General features: G+C 53.4%; 1 protein-coding gene across 2 annotated transcripts in view; it reads right to left on the bottom strand.

Annotated features, from left to right (window-relative positions):
* Positions 1-18,027, bottom strand: part of SLC29A4 (solute carrier family 29 member 4) — a 29,276-nt gene that overhangs the window by 7,424 nt on the left and 3,825 nt on the right. Inside the window, exons 1-6 of one of the 2 annotated variants that reach the window (XM_084763914.1) lie at positions 12,079-12,259; positions 6,808-6,987; positions 3,942-4,073; positions 3,238-3,351; positions 2,639-2,767; positions 1,670-1,744 (exon numbers count right to left, since the gene is read on the bottom strand). In XM_084763914.1, the coding sequence (XP_084620040.1) occupies positions 1,670-1,744; positions 2,639-2,767; positions 3,238-3,351; positions 3,942-4,073; positions 6,808-6,976 (619 nt within the window). In that variant the 5' untranslated portion in view covers positions 6,977-6,987; positions 12,079-12,259. Of the gene's footprint in view, positions 1-1,669; positions 1,745-2,638; positions 2,768-3,237; positions 3,352-3,941; positions 4,074-6,807; positions 6,988-12,078; positions 12,260-18,027 lie in introns of those variants that run through there. The other variant, XM_084763915.1, reaches the window with a different exon arrangement.

The raw sequence follows: 18,027 nt of genomic DNA on the forward strand, positions 1-18,027 counted from the left end.
TCAGGCAACACATGGTAGAAGAAGCCTACATAAGGATGCCAAAGAGGAGATGTGGAGAGTAGCCCACAAGGATGGCATTGGCTTCTTGTCCAGTTATGACTAGCTATGGAATAGAGGACAGGATGGGACAGACTGAGAGTCCCCTGGGAAGGCATGTCCAGGGGGTCACTACTGAGGGCTGGGTGCTGGGTGACGTTTTCAGGTTTGAGCAAGGGTGCTGTGTATCAGAAAGGGGCATCTGGGAGGTGGCTTGACAGACACGTGTTTAACAGAGTCCTAAGCAGGGGTGGGTGGGTGTGGATGCGGGGATCTGAGGAGGGCTTGGTCCTTAGAGGCGGCAGCTGCTATTGTGGGCTTGGGCAGGCTAACCCTTAGCATACTTGCCCAGACAGACAGACAGAGACAGACAGACACAGACACACGCACACACACAGACATACAGACACGCACACACAGACTGGCACACACAGTCTCTCTCACACACAGAGACACTCACTCACACAATGTTGCAAACCTCTAAAATCTGAACACTCTCTCCCTAGAGGAAGGAGGAAGGGGTTGAAAGACTCAGAAAATAAAGACTAAAAGTCTAGCAAAGGGCTGGAGAGATGGCTCCAAGGTTAAGGGCACTGGCTGCTCTTCCAGAGGCCCTGAGTTCAATTCCCAGCAACCACATGGTGGCTCACAACCATCTATAAAGGGATCTGATGCTCTCTTCAGGTGTTCAAGTGTACACAGAGACACAACATTGTATACATAATAAATAAATAAATCTTTGTTGTTGTTGGTTTTTTGAGACAGGGTTTCTCCATGTATCCCTGGCTGTCCTAGACTCACTTTGTAGACCAGGTTGGCCTCGAACTCACAGAAATTCACCTGCCTCTGCCTCCCAAGTGCTGGGATTGAAGGCATGCGCTACCACTGCCTGCCTTAAATAAATAAATCTTAAAAAAATAAAAATAGAAAGCCAATGAAACCATACAAGATTCTCAAGATCTGTCCCCTTCAAGGTTATTCAAGCAGTAACAATTGGGGTAGGGAGCCTTTCTCCCACCAGGGGAGCTGGGATGGGCCAGGGTGGGCTTCTCGGTGCAGCTGTCTTTGAGTCATCCGTGGCCCTGTAAATCAGCCTAACAAACTCACCAAGGCTAGACTGGCTGGAGCTGTTTTCTGGTGTGCCCCATGGTACCCTATCTGGAGTGTTCACGTCTCTCCCCCCTAAAAAAAGTCACAATGACAGGCACACCAAACACACCCTCCTGCTTGCTCACTGCCTTGAATCCTGGCAGCGCACAGGTGTGCACACGAATCCCTCCCACCCAGGGCTCCGTCCCTCACCATCCATGGTCACCATCCCCGGTCCAGCATGCGTAGGTCTTTCCTGCCTACCTTTGCTAACCAGGGCATGCTCGTTAGGGTCCCCAGTCCCATTGGGGGAGGGGTCTGCATCCATGGTCACCATCCCCGGTCCAGCATGCGTAGGCCTTTCCTGCCTACCTTGCTAACCAGGGCATGCTCGTTAGGGTCCCCAGTCCCATTGGGGGAGGGGTCTGCATCCATGGTCACCATCCCCGGTCCAGCATGCGTAGGCCTTTCCTGCCTACCTTGCTAACCAGGGCATGCTCGTTAGGGTCCCCAGTCCCATTGGGGGAGGGGTCTGCATACTCACTCTCTCCAGTCATCACGCCCTGCGTGTACCTCTTGGGCAGTAATCCCGTGTAGCCGTAGAAGCTCGATTGCTGCACTTAAGAGAGAGAGGGAGGGAGTGGTCAGATACTTCTCGTCACTGGCTGACGCAGAGGCGCCGTCACAGAGCCGCCTGTGCTATGCTGGCAGTGGGAAGCAGGGATGCGCGCACCAGAGGCGGTGGTGACGTTCACCACAGCCCACACAACAACACAGGAGGGAAACGGGTGCTGCCCCAAACAGTGCACGCAGCACAGTCACTTCCCTGCCCCTGGGGTTCAAGGTCACTGGCATGTCCTGGCTGATGGGAGCAGAGATGACACATGTCCCTTGCTGGATGAGACGCGGCGAACTTTCAGCATTTCTTCCCACAGCAGTGACTGAACAGGCGATGGGTTGAAACCGGGGCTGGCAACCTAAAAAACTCGCCGAGGGGCTGCACGGAACACAGCCTCTGCCTCCCCGCTCCCATTTCCGTTGCAAAAGCAAGAGGGATCTGGGTGTGTGGGTGTCCATGGAACGCCAGCGCTTGGGAGCTGGAGGCAGCAGGACTTAGGAGTTCAAAGCCAGCCTGGACTGTGTGAGATCTTGTCTCAATTAAAATAAATAAATAAATAAATAAGGAGTGGGCTGAGAATGCGGTTCATTGGGCATTGGGTTTGCCTAGCAACAATGAAACCCTGGTTCGATGCCCAACACGGCCATAGCCTGGGTATGGGGGAGCCAGGGTGCACGCCTGTAATGCAAACCAAAGAGGTGGAGTCAGGAGGATCAGGAGTTCAAGAGAACTAGGGTGCTGCATTCCAAGCCCGCACCACATGAGAGTGGCTGGGTGCATGTGAGGGGCCCGTGTGCCCAGCACTGGGGCTGCCTCACCTTTTACGGGGTCAGGGGGGCACACACAGACCCCTTAGGCTCAGCCCTCCTGGCACATCCTGGCCCCACTCCCTACCTGTGCATCCAAAGGCCACAGTGCCCACGGCGGCCAGGTTGATGGCATAAGCCTGGTCATGAGAGAAGAGCTGTAGCCACACGTCACATATGCTGATAAAGAGCAAGGGACCCAAGGCGAGGAGGTAGCCTGCAGGGAGCAGAAAAGTCGCGAGGGGCGCAGTGAGCAACCAGGTGGGGGCTCCTCACCTCACGCAGTTTTCCAGAGAGTGAGGTCTCAGATGCTGTGGCTACCTTGTCCCCTTGAATATTAGGTAGGTGTAAGACTCCAGGAAAGTCTACAGGGAAACTGGGGGTCTTTCTGGAGGAGGAGCCCCCGGCACCGAGCCTTGAGGCTGACCACTATGTACAAAGTGACGTTCAAAGGGGAGGGGGGCTGTTATGTAGGGACCCAGGGATGTAACTTGGGGGTCACAAGAGCCTTGTGGAGGCACCTGCCACTGTACCGGCAAGTAGCCTGACCCTGATTTTCCAACCATAAAGCCTGCAGTGGTCCTAGAAAACACAGGTGTTTCACAGGCAAGGCTGGGCAGCTGGGTGGGCAGGTGCCGTGGGCTAGGAGCTCCCAGGAGGGGACAACACAGGGTGGCCTTTGAATACCTGTGGTAATCCTTGTGTGCAGGTTTAACCTCTCTACCACAACGTTGTTTAGGAGGACAGCCGCCAATGCCACCAAGATGTAGGTGAGGCTCATGTCGAACACGATGGAGGTCCCTGGATATAAGAGAGACAGTGACTCAGAGGGACTTCTGATCTCTACAACCACCCCTGTAGTGGCTTTTCACTCTCCCCAAGGGGGCTGATTGCTCAGAGTGAACTAGTCACTTAGCAGTTGCGAGTGGGGCAGTCACATACTTGACAGTCATGTACGGCCCTCGCTAACGCAGCTTCCACCACCACCTTCCTCCACATAGGTCCATAAACCGCTTTTAAATGTGAAATGTCCCCTACGGGTTCACCGGCTGGAACACCTGGTCCCCAGCAGGTGGCGCTGTTTGAGAAGGCGGTGGAACATTTAGGAGGCGGGGCCTCACTGGAGGAAGTGAGTCACCAGGGGAGGGCCTAGCGAAGTTATAGGGGGAGCCACTTCCTGTTCATTTTACCATAGCAACGTGAAAAGTAACTACTAGGCTCCCAGTTATCCATCCACTCAGCGCGGTGTGTCCCTTAAGACCACATCAGCCATTCTCCTCATGCGACATCTCCAAGCAGGGTCGCGTCCCTTGGAATTCCCAGAAGGCCCTGGCCCAGGGAGAGGATACTGGGCCCCGTGTGAGGGCTCTGTGGACGGCCGAGGGACCCACCTGGGTACTTGTGGTGCAGATAGTCCACATCGGTGATAAAGCTGTTGTACGGCAGTAGGAAGCCCACGCCAGCCAGCAGCATGGCGAAGTAGATGGCATGGTAGCGGTCGTCTGGCACAGGCTCCTCTGCCGCTAAGTGGGGAGACACCAAGAGAGATTAGAGAGCGCACTCAGGCTGTGGCCATTGCATCACGGTTTTCATCACCACAGCCGCTGCCTACCAGCAGAGCCCCCGCCATCCACATCATTATATACAAGGTCACAAACTTACAGCCCATTCATTCGTTCATTTTATTTATTGGCTTCTCCGTGTGCCTACCCTATTTGTTTGTTGGTTTGTTGGTTTTTTTGAGACAGGGTTTCTCCGTGTAGCCCTGGTTGTCCTGGACTCACTTTGTAGACCAGGCTGGCCTCGAACTCACAGAGATCTGCCTGCCTCTGCCTCCCGAGTGCTGGGATTAAAGGCGTGAGCCACTGCGCCATATTTACTTATTTTCCAAGTGTGTGTGTATGTGTGTGCCCATAGAAGCAAGAGGGCATTGCATATTCTGGAGCTGAAGTTACAGGCAGTTGTGAGCCACCTGATGACGTAGGTGCTGGGAACTGAACTTGAGTCCTTTGGAAGAGCAGAAAGAACTCTTAAGCCCTGAGCCATCTCTCCAGCCCCTTAATTTTTTTTTTTTAATTTAAATTTTAGTTGGGTGTGGTGTCACATGCCTTTAATCCCAGCACTCTGGAGGTAGAGGCAGGTGGATTATAGAAGTGCACTACAGTGCCTGGCTTTTTATATGGGTTCTCGGATTTGAACTCAGATCCTCATAGTTGCTTGGCAAGTGTTTTACTCATTGAGCCATTTCCCCAGGCCCAGAGATAGCCCCCATCCCAATTGTCAAATAGATGATGTATGGACTCACAATGGGGGTGGGGGGGTGGGGGGGGAGGAACCTCTGGCCATGTCTGTGAGAGATGATCTAGACTGGGTTAAATGAGGTGGTGAGATGCAGCCTGAATGTGAGTAGCACCAATCCCATGGCTGGGGCCCTCCCTGGACCGAATGGAAACACGCCTTCTCCGCCATGATGGACCGGACCTTTCAAACTGTGAGCCACGACGAACCTTTTTTTTTTCTCTCTCTCCCTCTTTAAGTTGTCTTCGTCAGGTATTTCATCACAGCAATGAGACAAGTCACTAACTCAGCCACTATGGCCGCCAAGGGCGCTGTCGACTGTACCTGCTGCCCACCACTGTCACAGCTTCTGCCCACCAAAAGCCATCACAATCACCCTGGCCACGGCCACAGGAACAGCAACCCTGACCAGATGCTGAAGACGCTGTGGTGGGAGAAGCCAATGGCAATGCTTCGTGGGGCTAGCAAGGTCTAACGTAATACAGTGTGCAGGGCGGACAGCTGTCTCCCCAGATGGGATGCTGGGATCCAGGATGGACACGGTACTAATAACCATCATCATCGTCCCTTTAGCAACTACTAACAAGACGCTCATCTACTGTCCCTGCTGATCTAGTGACTTTCTTTCTTTCCTTTTCCCTTTCTTCTCCCTTCAACCCACAATAAAGATCTCATGTAGCCCAGGCTGGCCTCCAACTCATTATGTAGCCAAGAATGGCCCTGGACTTCTGATCCTCCCGTCTCTACTTCCGGAGTGCCGGGATTATAGGCACGCACCACCGTACTTGATCTATTTGATACTAGGGATGGAACCTGGGGCTTCACACCTGCTAAGCAAGCGCTCTACCAACCGGGCTATGTCCCCATTCCATCATCTAGGGAATTTTAGTTTCGACACCATGACACCATGACGCTGTCATTTTGGGCTTAAAGGGTTGCCACTCTGGTCCTGATGCATCAACCGAGGAAGACCTCTGTGGATGGGGGACTGACCCTGACCATCGAGGGGATGGCAGGCTGTTGCTGTCTACAGGAATGAGAAAGAAAATGCCTGGCATATGAGCGGGGCCCCTGGCTTCTTGTGGCACTTCCATTCCATGTGTTACAGCCAACCAGGGCCCCTAATGCCCCAAACCTTCAGAAATAAAGGTTCAGGCACCTGCCAGGACTGTTGTCACCTTGAGGCCTGGCACTGTCCCTCTGCACAGAAGCAGGTATTCTTGAAACTCAACATGGGGCTCAGGCAGCACAACTCCACCACACAGGGGCAAAGGAGTCGAGAACATGTCCGAGGCAGAAGCAGTTCTACTTCAAACAACCATCTGCACAGGAGGCTACTGCACAGGTGGTTCACAGGTGCTACCTCACAGGTGCTATCTCACAGGTGGCTTACAGGTGCTACCATACAGGTGGCTCCCAGGATGGTTTTAAGGGACACTATGAATTTTGCCCCAGCTGCATCAAGGCCCGCACCAGCACTGTCCCTCAAGCATGCACAAAGTTCCTAAGCAGGCAAGGGATGGTGGCAGGGTTGAACCTGGATCCAGAGCTGCTCTGCAAGTCCAATTGCATAGTCAGTTGGGTCAGCTCTTTAGTTTGAGGACACAAGCTCAGAGATGTTTAAGTCTTTGCTCCAGACCACACAATGGGACTGAAAAGCAGCTATCTGAATGTCACATGAAAGCCTTGTTCTCTGCAATCAGGAATGGTTTGCTTTGAAGAACAAATAAGGAAACTCTACAGCCAGGGTTTGTCACGGTAGAGGGCCAATAGCAGAGGTCTCGTGACACAGAGCAGAGGTGGACATAGTTAGTTGTATTTGTTACTCTAGCCGCCTAACTCATCCTGACTGAGCCTTTTTAGTCTCCATGACAACCTGAGGTCCCTGATGCCACCAAAACTGACCAGGGCCCATGTGGTTAGTCATTGCCCTGGGGGCAGACCACATCATTTACTTACCAGAGTCTGTAAAAGTGGGGACACCCCTGACTCTGACGCTGGGGTCCTGAGCCCCTTCCGCTGACGTCTCCAGCTGGAAGTTGTCAAAGCTAAAGCTTGTCACCACACTCTGGCCAGATGTGGCTGCCACACAGGGCTCCTTGAGGCGCTGGCTTCCAATGGAGCCCATGGCAGTTCACGCTGTGAGGAAAGGAGACAAGGTGGGCAAAGTGGTAAGGGGAGAGGACACCGTGATCCTACAGCTAGGTCATCAGGCTGCATATCTCGGGGTCCTTCTGTCCCATAATTCCATTTGTGTACTTGTTTGAATCTATTTTGTAGAACTGAGAATGAAGCTCAGAGACCCCCACATGTGATGCAGGTGCTCTACCACTGAGCCACACCCCAGCCCCTCACTGGGGGATTCTAGGCAGGGGCTCTACCACTGAGCCACACCCCAGCCCCTCACTGGGGGATTCTAGGCAGGGGCTCTACCACTGAGCCACACCCCAGCCCCTCACTGGGGGATTCTAGGCAGGGGCTCTACCACTGAGCCACACCCCTAGCCCCTCACTGGGGGATTCTAGGCAGGTGCTCTACTAACTGAGCCACACCCCAGCCCCTCACTGGGGGATTCTAGGCAGGGGCTCTACCACTGAGCCACACCACCAGCCCCTCACTGGAGGATTCTAGGCAGGGATCTACCACTGAGCCACACCCCAGCCCCTCACTGGAGGATTCTAGGCAGGAGCGCTACCACTGAGCCACACCCCAGCCCCTCACTGGGAGACTCTAGGAAGGTGCTCTACCACTGAGCTATCTCTGCTTTGCTTTGCTTGAGACAGGGTTGTGCTCCGCAGCCCACACTGACACTTGTGATCTTTATGCTCCATCCTCCCAGAGCTGGAACTACAGGAATGCCCCAGGACACATGCCTTGATTTCTCCCATCCTTTAAAAAGTATATTTTAAGAAATCATTGTGTATTATTTTTAATTATATGTGTGCTTGTATGTATTAGTGCTAGTGCTTGAGGGACTCATAGGCTTCAGATCCCCCTTAGAACTGGAGTTATGAGCAATAGTACACCACCTGACTTGGGTCCTGGGAACCAAACTTGTCTCTTGTGCAAGAACAGTGTGAGCTCCTAACTGCAGAGACATCTCTCCAGCCCTGTTTCTCCTTTGATGTTTCATCGTTAAGGATACAAGCTCAGCGGTGAGGTGATGTGACCTTGCCTGTTGCTATGGAAACCGGGTGGAAAGAGCAGAGACTACAGACCAGGAGGACAGCTCAGAGGTCTTTGACCCAAGAGCAGTTAGGTGGTCTTCACGAAGGAGAAAACAATGGGAAAAAGAGACATAGGTGGAGTGGAAAAATAATTTGGAGCCGGAATGCCAGGACACAGTGAACAATCAGAAACAACGGGTGAAATTACGGGGACGGTTCGGCAGCAGAGAGCTGCAGCTGTCTCACTCATCCGTTCTCTCTGGGAGGGAGGTGCTGCTACGCATTCCTTAGCCAGTCGACAGAGGTGAGCAATGCAGGGTGAATAATGCCCACTTTGCTCTCATGGGTGGGAAGTAGCAGAATCCACAGTCCAACCCAGGTTTGTAATGATGCCCTCCATCTGGGACACTCAGTCACACCTCCAGTCCCTCACTGGGGGATTCTAGGCAGGTGCTCTACCGCTGAGCCACACCCCAGCCCCTCACTGGGGGACTCTAGGCAGGTGCTCTACCACTGAGCCACACCCCAGCCCCTCACTGGGGGATTCTAGGCAGGGGCTCTACCACTGAGCCATACCCCAGCCCCTCACTGGGAGATTCTAGGCAGGGGCTCTACCACTGAGCCACAGCCCAGCCCCTCACTGGGGGATTCTAGGCAGGGGCTCTACCACTGAGCCACACCCCTAGCCCCTCACTGGGGGATTCTAGGCAGGGGCTCTACCACTGAGCCACACCCCTAGCCCCTCACTGGGGGATTCTAGGCAGGGGCTCTACCACTGAGCCACACCCTAGCCCCTCACTGGGGGATTCTAGGCAGGGGCTCTACCACTGAGCCACACCCCAGCCCCTCACTGGGGGATTCTAGGCAGGTGCTCTACCACTGAGCCACACCCCAGCCCCTCACTGGGGGATTCTAGGCAGGTGCTCTACCACTGAGCCACATCCATTGTAGTCTTGCCTCAGTGTTTCTTGCTTCAGTTCAGATCTGCCAGCCCTTATCTTTGCAGGAAAGGAAACCTGTGTCTGGAAAATGCCCTAATCAGTATGTCAGTAACCCTGTGTGCATGGGGTGTCTAGCTTTTCTTCCTTTAACTTTTATCAGGTGAGTTTTCAAACACTGTTTAAAGTTTTATCTAATAATAAAAAGAGGGGCTGGAGAGATGGCTGGAGGGTAAGAGCACTGTCTGTTCATCTAAAAGTCCTGAGTTCAATTCCCAGCAACCACATGGTGGCTCACAACCATCTACAATGAGATCTGGTGCCCTCTTCTGGCACGCAGACACACGTATGGGTAGAATCCTGTATAAATAGTAAATAAAATCTTATTTAAAAGACAAAAACAAAAGAACAAAAAGAAACACACTCCTCATAGAGTATGAGACATACATAGAAATGACAACATTTCACCTTTGGACCCAGATCAAGGCCGGAGACAGCTTCTCTCTCTCAGGAAGCACAAGAAGAAACCATGGAAGAAGCCAGGAGACCCCCAGCCCTAAGGGACCCCACCTTTCAGAACCACATCAATTATTTCTGGACCTTTGCTACCAGCATGCCCTGTGCCAGATCCACCTGGTTTCATTTCTTTATCAGGCCCTTGTTTCTGTAGCTTTTCTGCCTCAGTTTACCTCTTTCCCAGAGCCCAAGGTGGGTTCTTCCCACCAGTTACCAAATCCCCCCTCCTGGCTACGTCTTCACCCTATTTTCTCATTCTTTCCTTCTTCTTCTTCTTCTTCTTCTTCTTCTTCTTCTTCTTCTTCTTCTTCTTCTTCTTCTTTTCTTTTTTCGAGACAGGGCTTCTCTGTGTGTAGCCTTGGCTGTCCTGGACTCACTTTGTAGACCAGGCTGGCCTCAAACTCACAGCAATCCACCTGTCTCTGCCTCCCGAGTGCTGGGATTTTGCCACCATACCCAACCCCATTTTTTTTCATTCTTAATGGAGTTGTGTTAGGGTCAGGGACTCAGACTGGGATCTCCTTGGGGGTCTTGGAGCCTGCAGCATACTTAGGATCTGGGGGTCCCAAGGTCCCAAACTCTGCCCCTAGTGGTGGCTGACCCAGAGGTGACTAGTACTCGTGGTCAGTGGACAAGAGGTTGGGAGCTTGTCCTACCGGGAGCTGGGAGGCCAGGTGGACCTCCCCTCCAGGCTCAAGTCGCTCCTGAAGAGCCCCTCTTCGGGCAGTCTGGTCCTAGTAATTGTGTCTAGAACTGGGAGAGCCTTAGAAGGGCTAAGGCATAGCTGGCCAGGGCTTGAACACAGCGGTATTGGCTACAACCCTAGTCTTGTCTGTTACTGGGCATACACTTGCCTGCTCTCCAAAGGGGCTGGGTTACCGGATCAGACTGCAGTTCGCCAACCTTAGACAGGAGGGGCTGGGGAAGGGGACACTGTTGGCTGTTCACAGTGTCCACTGAGTCACCCAGGATGGAAGCTCAGTCCTAGAGGACACCCGGGATCCAAAAGAGCCTAGCTCCTATTCAGTAGGGACTCCCGGGATGCGGTCTCCCAGGCAAGCCAGACCAGCATGAGAGGTTTCTGCCTGGCTGAGGCCACACCATCCGGGGAAGGCGGACGTGTTCGGCATCCTGCCAGGCTGCTCGCTCTGGCTCAGTCAGCGTGGCGGGCAGCTGCCACCCACACTGTCCCCATGGCTTTCATCTTTCTCCTCTCCCAAGTCCCCACGTTCAGTATCCAGGGTCTCAGACCTTTCCTCTGCCTATATCCATTTTAATAAAAAAAAATCTAAGAGTATGCAGATGGACACACGGGAAAGGAAGCTTTTCTTTACACTCCCCACTTGGGACCCCCTCAGTGCTTGTCACGAAAGCACTGGGGATGACACAGGTCATTTCTTTAGCTTTCAGCCATCCTTGGCACCAGTTCACCCACTTAGAGCTCACCCATGCAGAGAGTGTCAGAGTCACAGAGAGGGGACTGGGTGGTTGGTAGGAAAAACTTAGCTGCCCACACTTGAGTATTTTAATAGCGACACAAACTGCCCCCTTAGCACCCGGTGGATGAAAGGGGGCTCCAAGCCCTCAGCAGTCCTGTAAAACTAGGCACACAGCACCAGTCTGCAGAAGAGATGACCAGAAAGAGAGAAGAAAGCCAGATAGCTCTAACTGGACTGCGACCACCGGCCCCTCCCGGTTTCTATAGAGATTGTCTCCCAAGCAAGCTACTTGCCCCACACCTGAAGCCAGCAGAAACTGCAGGGAAACTAAATTTTACTTGGAAAGCCAGCCTGTTTAACCTCCTCAAGCCTTGAACTTCGGGCTCCAGCCACAAGTCCTGTTTACTAGATGCCCTTGGATGCCCCTGTCCCGTGCCCAGACGTTTAGGGAGTCTCCCTACGCATCATAAGGCTCCACTCCACACTGCTACAGGAGCGTAGGTTTTGAGCCCCTTTGGGGGCAGCTCCGTTGAGCTCCAGGGGACGAATGAATGTGATGTCAGTGCCACAAACTGGTCAAGGCCTGGGATGCCCGCAAGGCTAAGGGGTAGCCCGGGCCCACCCCCCTCCCTGCTTTAGGTTTTGAACAGTTCCGACACCAGCAGACTGTTTCTTCCTCAGGCAGCCCCAGCAGCACTGAAGTTAAACCCCGGGCCCACACGGCCCCCAACAAACGGGAGACTTCTGGGGCAACCCGGAGGTCGTGACCCAGTCAGTGCCCAGGCCCCGCCTCTGTCATAACCTCTTCCAGAACTAGAAGGGGTCTGGCTGGGTAAACGGGAGAGAAGAAAGGAGGAGGATTCGGAAGAAACTTAAGGTGCGAGGACCCCTGGGGTGTGACCAAGGAAAGAGGTGCTGGCATGACCCGGCTCGGCCAAGGCCACCCGCATTTGTGCCCTTCTAGAGCCTGCGTCCCGCACTCGCAGCTGGGACGCATGGGATCTGGCACTGGGCGAGAGTACCCCTCTTCCCAGGACAAGGGGTGCGGCAACGATTTAGAGCCTGGGAGGGAGGGAGGGGGAGGAGGCGCGACTGGGGCTGTGCGCCGCAGACAAAGGCTCCGACAGGTCCCCGCCAGCGTCTCCCCGCCACCTCCGTGGCGACACTCACCTCGGCCGGCCCCAGGCTGGGATCCTCGGTGACAGCCCGCCGCCCGCGCCCGGACCCTGTGCGCCGCGCCCCGCTCCTCGAGGCTTGGGCCGGGCGCGGCGGGCGTCCTCCTGGGTGTCCCGGTCCGCGGGCCTGGGTCCACGAGCGGCGCGTGTGGAGGGGGGGGGGCGCAGCAGCTGCGGCGAGCAAGCCCAGCCCACGCCCCGCCCGTCCGCCCGTGTGGCCCCGCCCCACAGGCTCCGCCCACGGCGTCGCTCCGCCCAAGTTCCCGCCTCTAATCTTGCTTTCCACCATCCAGATGCTCCGCCCCATCGTCGTGACTCCGCCCCACCACACTCCGCCCGCTCCACACGGTTCCACCTAGGTCCAGCCTCCAGCGGAGCCTACCACCACTCAAAAGGCTCTCTCTCTGTCTCTCCTCCTGTCCTCCATCCACCCGCCCCATCTCCACCTTCGCTCTCCGCCCCTAGCCCTACCCAGTCCTCTTAGTCCCCGCCCCGTTTTCTTTACCCATGCTCCACTCACGCTACATGACCCTGCCTTTAGATCCGCCTCTGAATTGCCCACACTAATGCCCCCCCCCCCACTTCTCTTTGCTGTGTTCACCCTTGTTCCTTCTGTGCCCTTGGCCAGCCCCAACCCAGACCACAGACCCCGCCCCTTTCGCTGCCTTCCCCTCTGCCTGCCTAACTCCACCTCTAATCTTTCCACACCCTTCTCCCTCCCTTCCCTTGCTGCCTGTCTGGCCTCACATTTCCCACTTCCTCGCCTTATTACTTCATTTACCTAGCCCCACCCTCATTATGCCCACATGTTCCATTTCCCTCCTCTGGGCCCACTTTGTCCAATCTACCTGGCCCCACCTCCAGCCTTTACACATGTACTCCCCGCATCTCTCCCCCCCCCCACTAGCTCCACCCCATCACTTCCCATACGCTCCGCCCCCCGCGACTCCTCCCACAGCCTTCGCACACGCCCTGCCACTCTGCCCCGCCTCTCTTTAACTCCCATGCTTGTGTCATGCCCCCCTCACCCCCCCAGCATGGACCCACCCCTATCCTGCTCCTTGACCTTCAGCATCAGCGCTGCCCTTTACGCACTCACACCCCACCTGTCTCTGCCCCACTTCCTTCTCTCCCCACCCCCAGGTCACCGCATCTGACAAGCCTAGCACATAGTGTGGCCCAGTGTCTTAGCTGCCCAACACCTTCAACCTTCCTGCCAGGTTTAGTCTCCTGACCTGAGCCTGTGCTGATTGCTGACCCTGACCCTGGCCCTGACCCTGGCCCTGGCCCTGGCCCTGGCCCTGGCCCTGGCCCTGGCCCTGTGCCCGATGTGGGCTATAAAGATGGAGTCAGAAATTAAGTGGGAACAATGCCCTAAGTCCTTACAGACTGAGACCTGTCTATGGGACCAGTAACCTTCAGGACTGAAGCACAGAGAGATGCATTTGTCTGGGTACCCCCCCCACTCTAGCCGGTATCCCCACTTCATCCTAGAAGCCTGATTGGTTCTGTCATTGGCTGAGGTCTTTCTTGTTGTCTTGTCAGCCTCTCTTAAAGACCAGAGTTCTTGGGAGTGTCCTGTGGGATAGCCTCTCTTTTCATAGCCCAGGTTGGCCTGGAACTCAGGATCTTTGTGCCTCTGCCTCTCGAGCCCCGGAACGACAGGTGACTCATCACACCCGGCTCAATAGAGTGTCGTGTATACACTCAAGGACAGCACAGCCTGCGTCCCCTGGCCTTCGTTTACAGCTCTGTAAGCTGCAGAAGGTGGTTTGTTGAAGGCCCCAGTGAACTATTATTATATTCTCAATATGAAATACCTGAGTTTTTACATAGCCTAACGCTCAGCACTGGATAGACGAGGTGTGATGGCACATGTCTGCTATCCTAGCACTTGGGAGGCGGAGGCAAGAAGATTAGAAATTCAAAGGCCAGCCTGGGCTACAGAGACCCTGTCCTTAGCCCTTAACCCGCAAAGGCCAGCCTGGGCTACGGAGACCCTGTCCTTAGCCCTTAACCCGCAAAGGCCAGCCTGGGCTACGGAGACCCTGTCCTTAGCCCTTAACCCGCAAAGGCCAGCCTGGGCTACGGAGACCCTGTCCTTAGCCCTTAACCCGCAAAGGCCAGCCTGGGCTACGGAGACCCTGTCCTTAGCCCTTAACCCGCAAAGGCCAGCCTGGGCTACGGAGACCCTGTCCTTAGCCCTTAACCCGCAAAGGCCAGCCTGGGCTACAGAGACCCTGTCCTTAGCCCTTAACCCACAAAGGCCAGATATATAGGGAACTGAAGGAGAGAGGAAGGGAGAGAGGAAGGGAAAAGGAGGGGAGGCGGAGTCAGGACATAAAATCAGGCAAGGCCAGGAAGCAGCTGGAACCTGGGGAGACATTTTTGTCAATGGAAGGGACAAGAATACACCCAGATTTTAGCATCATCTTCTCCCTGAGAGGATGAAGCAGAAATACCAAAAGTGTAGGTTAGTCTAGTTATAGAGTGAGCCGAAGGCCAGCCTGAGCAACTTAGATTCTGTCTTAAAATGAATGGTTAAGAAGGGTACTTTTGACTCAGTGATAGAGCACCTCTGTAAATCCCCCAGTGAGGGGCTGGGGTGTGGCTCAGTGGTAGAGCACCTGCCTAGAATCCCCCAGTGAGGGGCTGGGGTGTGGCTCAGTGGTAGAGCCCCTGCCTAGAATCCCCCAGTGAGGGGCTGGGGTGTGGCTCAGTGGTAGAGCCCCTGCCTAGAATCCCCCAGTGAGGGGCTGGAGTGTGGCTCAGTGGTAGAGCCCCTGCCTAGAATCCCCCAGTGAGGGGCTAGTGTGTGGCTCAGTGGTAGAGCCCCTGCCTAGAATCCCCCAGTGAGGAGCTGGGGTGTGGCTCAGTGGTAGAGCCCCTGCCTAGAATCCCCCAGTGAGGGGCTAGTGTGTGGCTCAGTGGTAGAGCACCTGCCTAGAATCCCCCAGTGAGGGGCTGGGGTGTGGTTCACTGGTAGAGCACCTGCCTAGAATCCCCCAGTGAGGGGCTGGGGTGTGGCTCAGTGGTAGAGCCCCTGCCTAGAATCCCCCAGTGAGGAGCTAGGGGTGTGGCTCAGTGGTAGAGCACCTGCCTAGAATCCCCCAGTGAGGGGCTAGTGTGTGGCTCAGTGGTAGAGCCCCTGCCTAGAATCCCCCAGTGAGGAGCTGGGGTGTGGCTCAGTGGTAGAGCAACCTGCTTAGAATCCCCCAGTGAGGGTCTGGAAGCCTGGCTCAGTGGTAGAGCACTTGCCTAACATGAAGGTTTTGGTGCCATCCCCAGAAGTGCAAATTAAATAAGCAAATCAATATTCCTCTTTCTGGTTCAAGTGTCAATTGAAACAATTCTTCTGTAAAACAAATTGGCCTTAAAAAAAAAAAAAACAAAACAAACAAAAAACCCCATGCCTTTGGTCCAGAAAAAATCTAACCCAAGGAATTAGTTCTAAATATAGAAAGGCTTTGCATTCTAAGATGCTGTGGCAATATCAAGCACTGCAGGGGGTCACGTAGCTGGAGACGGCACAGACGTCATATGCCTCCCAGCAGGAGACAATGTGAATGCTATATTGAAAAAGCCAAGAAAATCAGGGGAGTCATGTGTAAGCTCTACAGAGAAATCCTAAGTCCCCGAGATACGTACATAGTTAGGAAGGATTTAGAATAATATGGAAAGCCAGGAGTGTGAGAGTGTTAAGTGAAGTGAGGCAGAATCCAAAAGGCAGCTTCCACTCTCTCGGTAAAAAAAAAAAAAAAAAAAAAAAAAAACCAAAGGAGCCGGGTAAATGGCTTTCTGGGAAACAATAAATGAGCAGAAACCTGCCATCAGAAGAAAAGGAACTTGTGGGCTGGGGAGATGCCTCAATTAATAAAGTACTTGCTGTGCAAGCCTGAGGAACCGAGTTCAAATCCCCGGAGCCCACCTGAAAAAATGGTGGCATGGTGCCTGTAATCCCACTACCAGGGAGGCAGAGATGAGAGAGTCTGCAGCCGTTCTAGCCTAAACCACCCAGCTCCAGGGTTACTGAGAGACTCTGCCTCAACAAAGATGGTGGGGTCGACAAGATGTCACACACACACACACACACACACACACACCAAAAGCAAGCAATTTCTGTAGAACAAGCCTGGAGTGCAGAGATATGAGTATAATAAAAAAAAAATTCTTATTTCTCTGCTCCTATACCCTGGGCTTCGACCGCGTCACATAATTAAAGAAAACCATCTTATGAAAGTTTTAAAGGTGATAGAACCCAGCGTTATGTAAAAACACAAGGAGAGAGAAAAGCAAGATTGTGCAACTCAATGAAGAAAAACTTAAGAAAACAACAAAGCCATTTCATGTTTGGATAGTAGCAAAAAAAAAAAATCCTAAACATAGCTACAAGAACTGAGGAAATTTTGGAAAACAGGAATATGCTACACTGCAAGTGACAGGGTGGTCTCTCTAAAGAATGTTATTTTAAAAAGTTTTATGCAAAAAATTTTATGCTTGTGCTTTCTCTGTATATATGTATATATATGTGCCTTGGTGTGTACCCACTCTCCAAGGTTTTCAGAAAAAGGCATTGGGTATCCTGGAACTGGAATTACAGTTGTGACTTACCAATTGGGTGCTGAAGACTGAACTTGCAGTGGGCCCTCTGCAAGAACAAATACTCTTAATTACTGAGCCGCCATCTTTCCAGGTCTCCTGCAGCTGGAGTTACAAGCGGCTGTAAACAGCCTGACATGGATGAACTTGGATTCTCTGCAAGAACAGCTGGTGTTCTTAACCACTGAGCCATCTCTCTAACTCCCCACCGTGTGTGTGTGTGTGTGTGTGTGTGTGTGTGTGTGTGTGTGTGTATGCACACGCACATGCTGAGGGTGGAACTCATTGCTTCACACATGCTAGGCAAGTACTCCGGCCACTGAGCAACACTTCCAGTAATTTATCTCTAACCTATGGGAATGGAAAAAAATCATGTAATTATCTACATAGTTACTAAACAGGAAAAAAAACAAAAAACAAAAAACCTTTGATTAAATGTAATAAGACCGACGATGTAACTCGGTTGGTTGAACCCTTGCTTCGCATGGGTGAAGCCGTGAGTTCAAACCCCAGCCCTTCATAAAATGGGGCATGCCGGTTTGTGTGCGCACCTGCAGCTCTAACACTTGGGAGCCCGGAAGCAGGAGGACCAGATGTTTAAAAGTTATCCTGGGCTGCGTAACAACTTTGAGGCCAGCCCGAGCTGCATGAGACCCTGTCTTCCACTCCTCGAAGGAGAACAAAAAGCACACGGAAGGATGTGCACAGGTCGGTGTGTAAAGGTTCTATGCAAAGCCCGGCACCATCGAGCAAGCCTTGTGTGCCAGAAGGGTTTTATATAGAATCCCTTGCAGAGACGGAGGGACAACTGCACGCTTTATTCATAGTAGTAAATGGAGGCAAAGCCATGTGTTACGAATGGGAGATGGAGAAAAGCCTGCCGCTCGCCCGCCCACGCGTGGTGCCCACTCAGAATGTAAAGCAAACCATTCCTCGTGCCCTGCACCTGCATGTGCCTCGGATATATTACTGGAGCGAACAGACAGACATGGTGTGTGTGTGTGTGTGTGTGTGTGTGTGTGTGTGTGTGTGTGTGTGTGAACGCATCACGTGGCTGCATTTCTGTACATTCCTAGAACAGACAAAAGGACACCAAGGCAGCCAGATACTGGCTTACCCCGTTGTCGGTTGAGCAGGACTGGAGGGAGCCATGGAGGTGTGTGCTCCGTGCCCTGGTAACATGTGCCTTGGACATTGTGTTTGTGAAAACTCAGCACAAGTGTGGTCCTGCCTGGTGGTATTGTGCCTGCCATCCCAGCACTCCAGAGGTGGAGGCAGGGGGATGAGGACTTCAAGGTCATCCTTAGTTGTGCAATGAGTTTGAGACCAGTCTGGGCTACCTGAG

This window comes from Acomys minous (genome assembly GCF_964271855.1).
Source record: "Acomys minous genome assembly, chromosome: 16".
NCBI lineage: Eukaryota > Metazoa > Chordata > Mammalia > Rodentia > Muridae > Acomys > Acomys minous.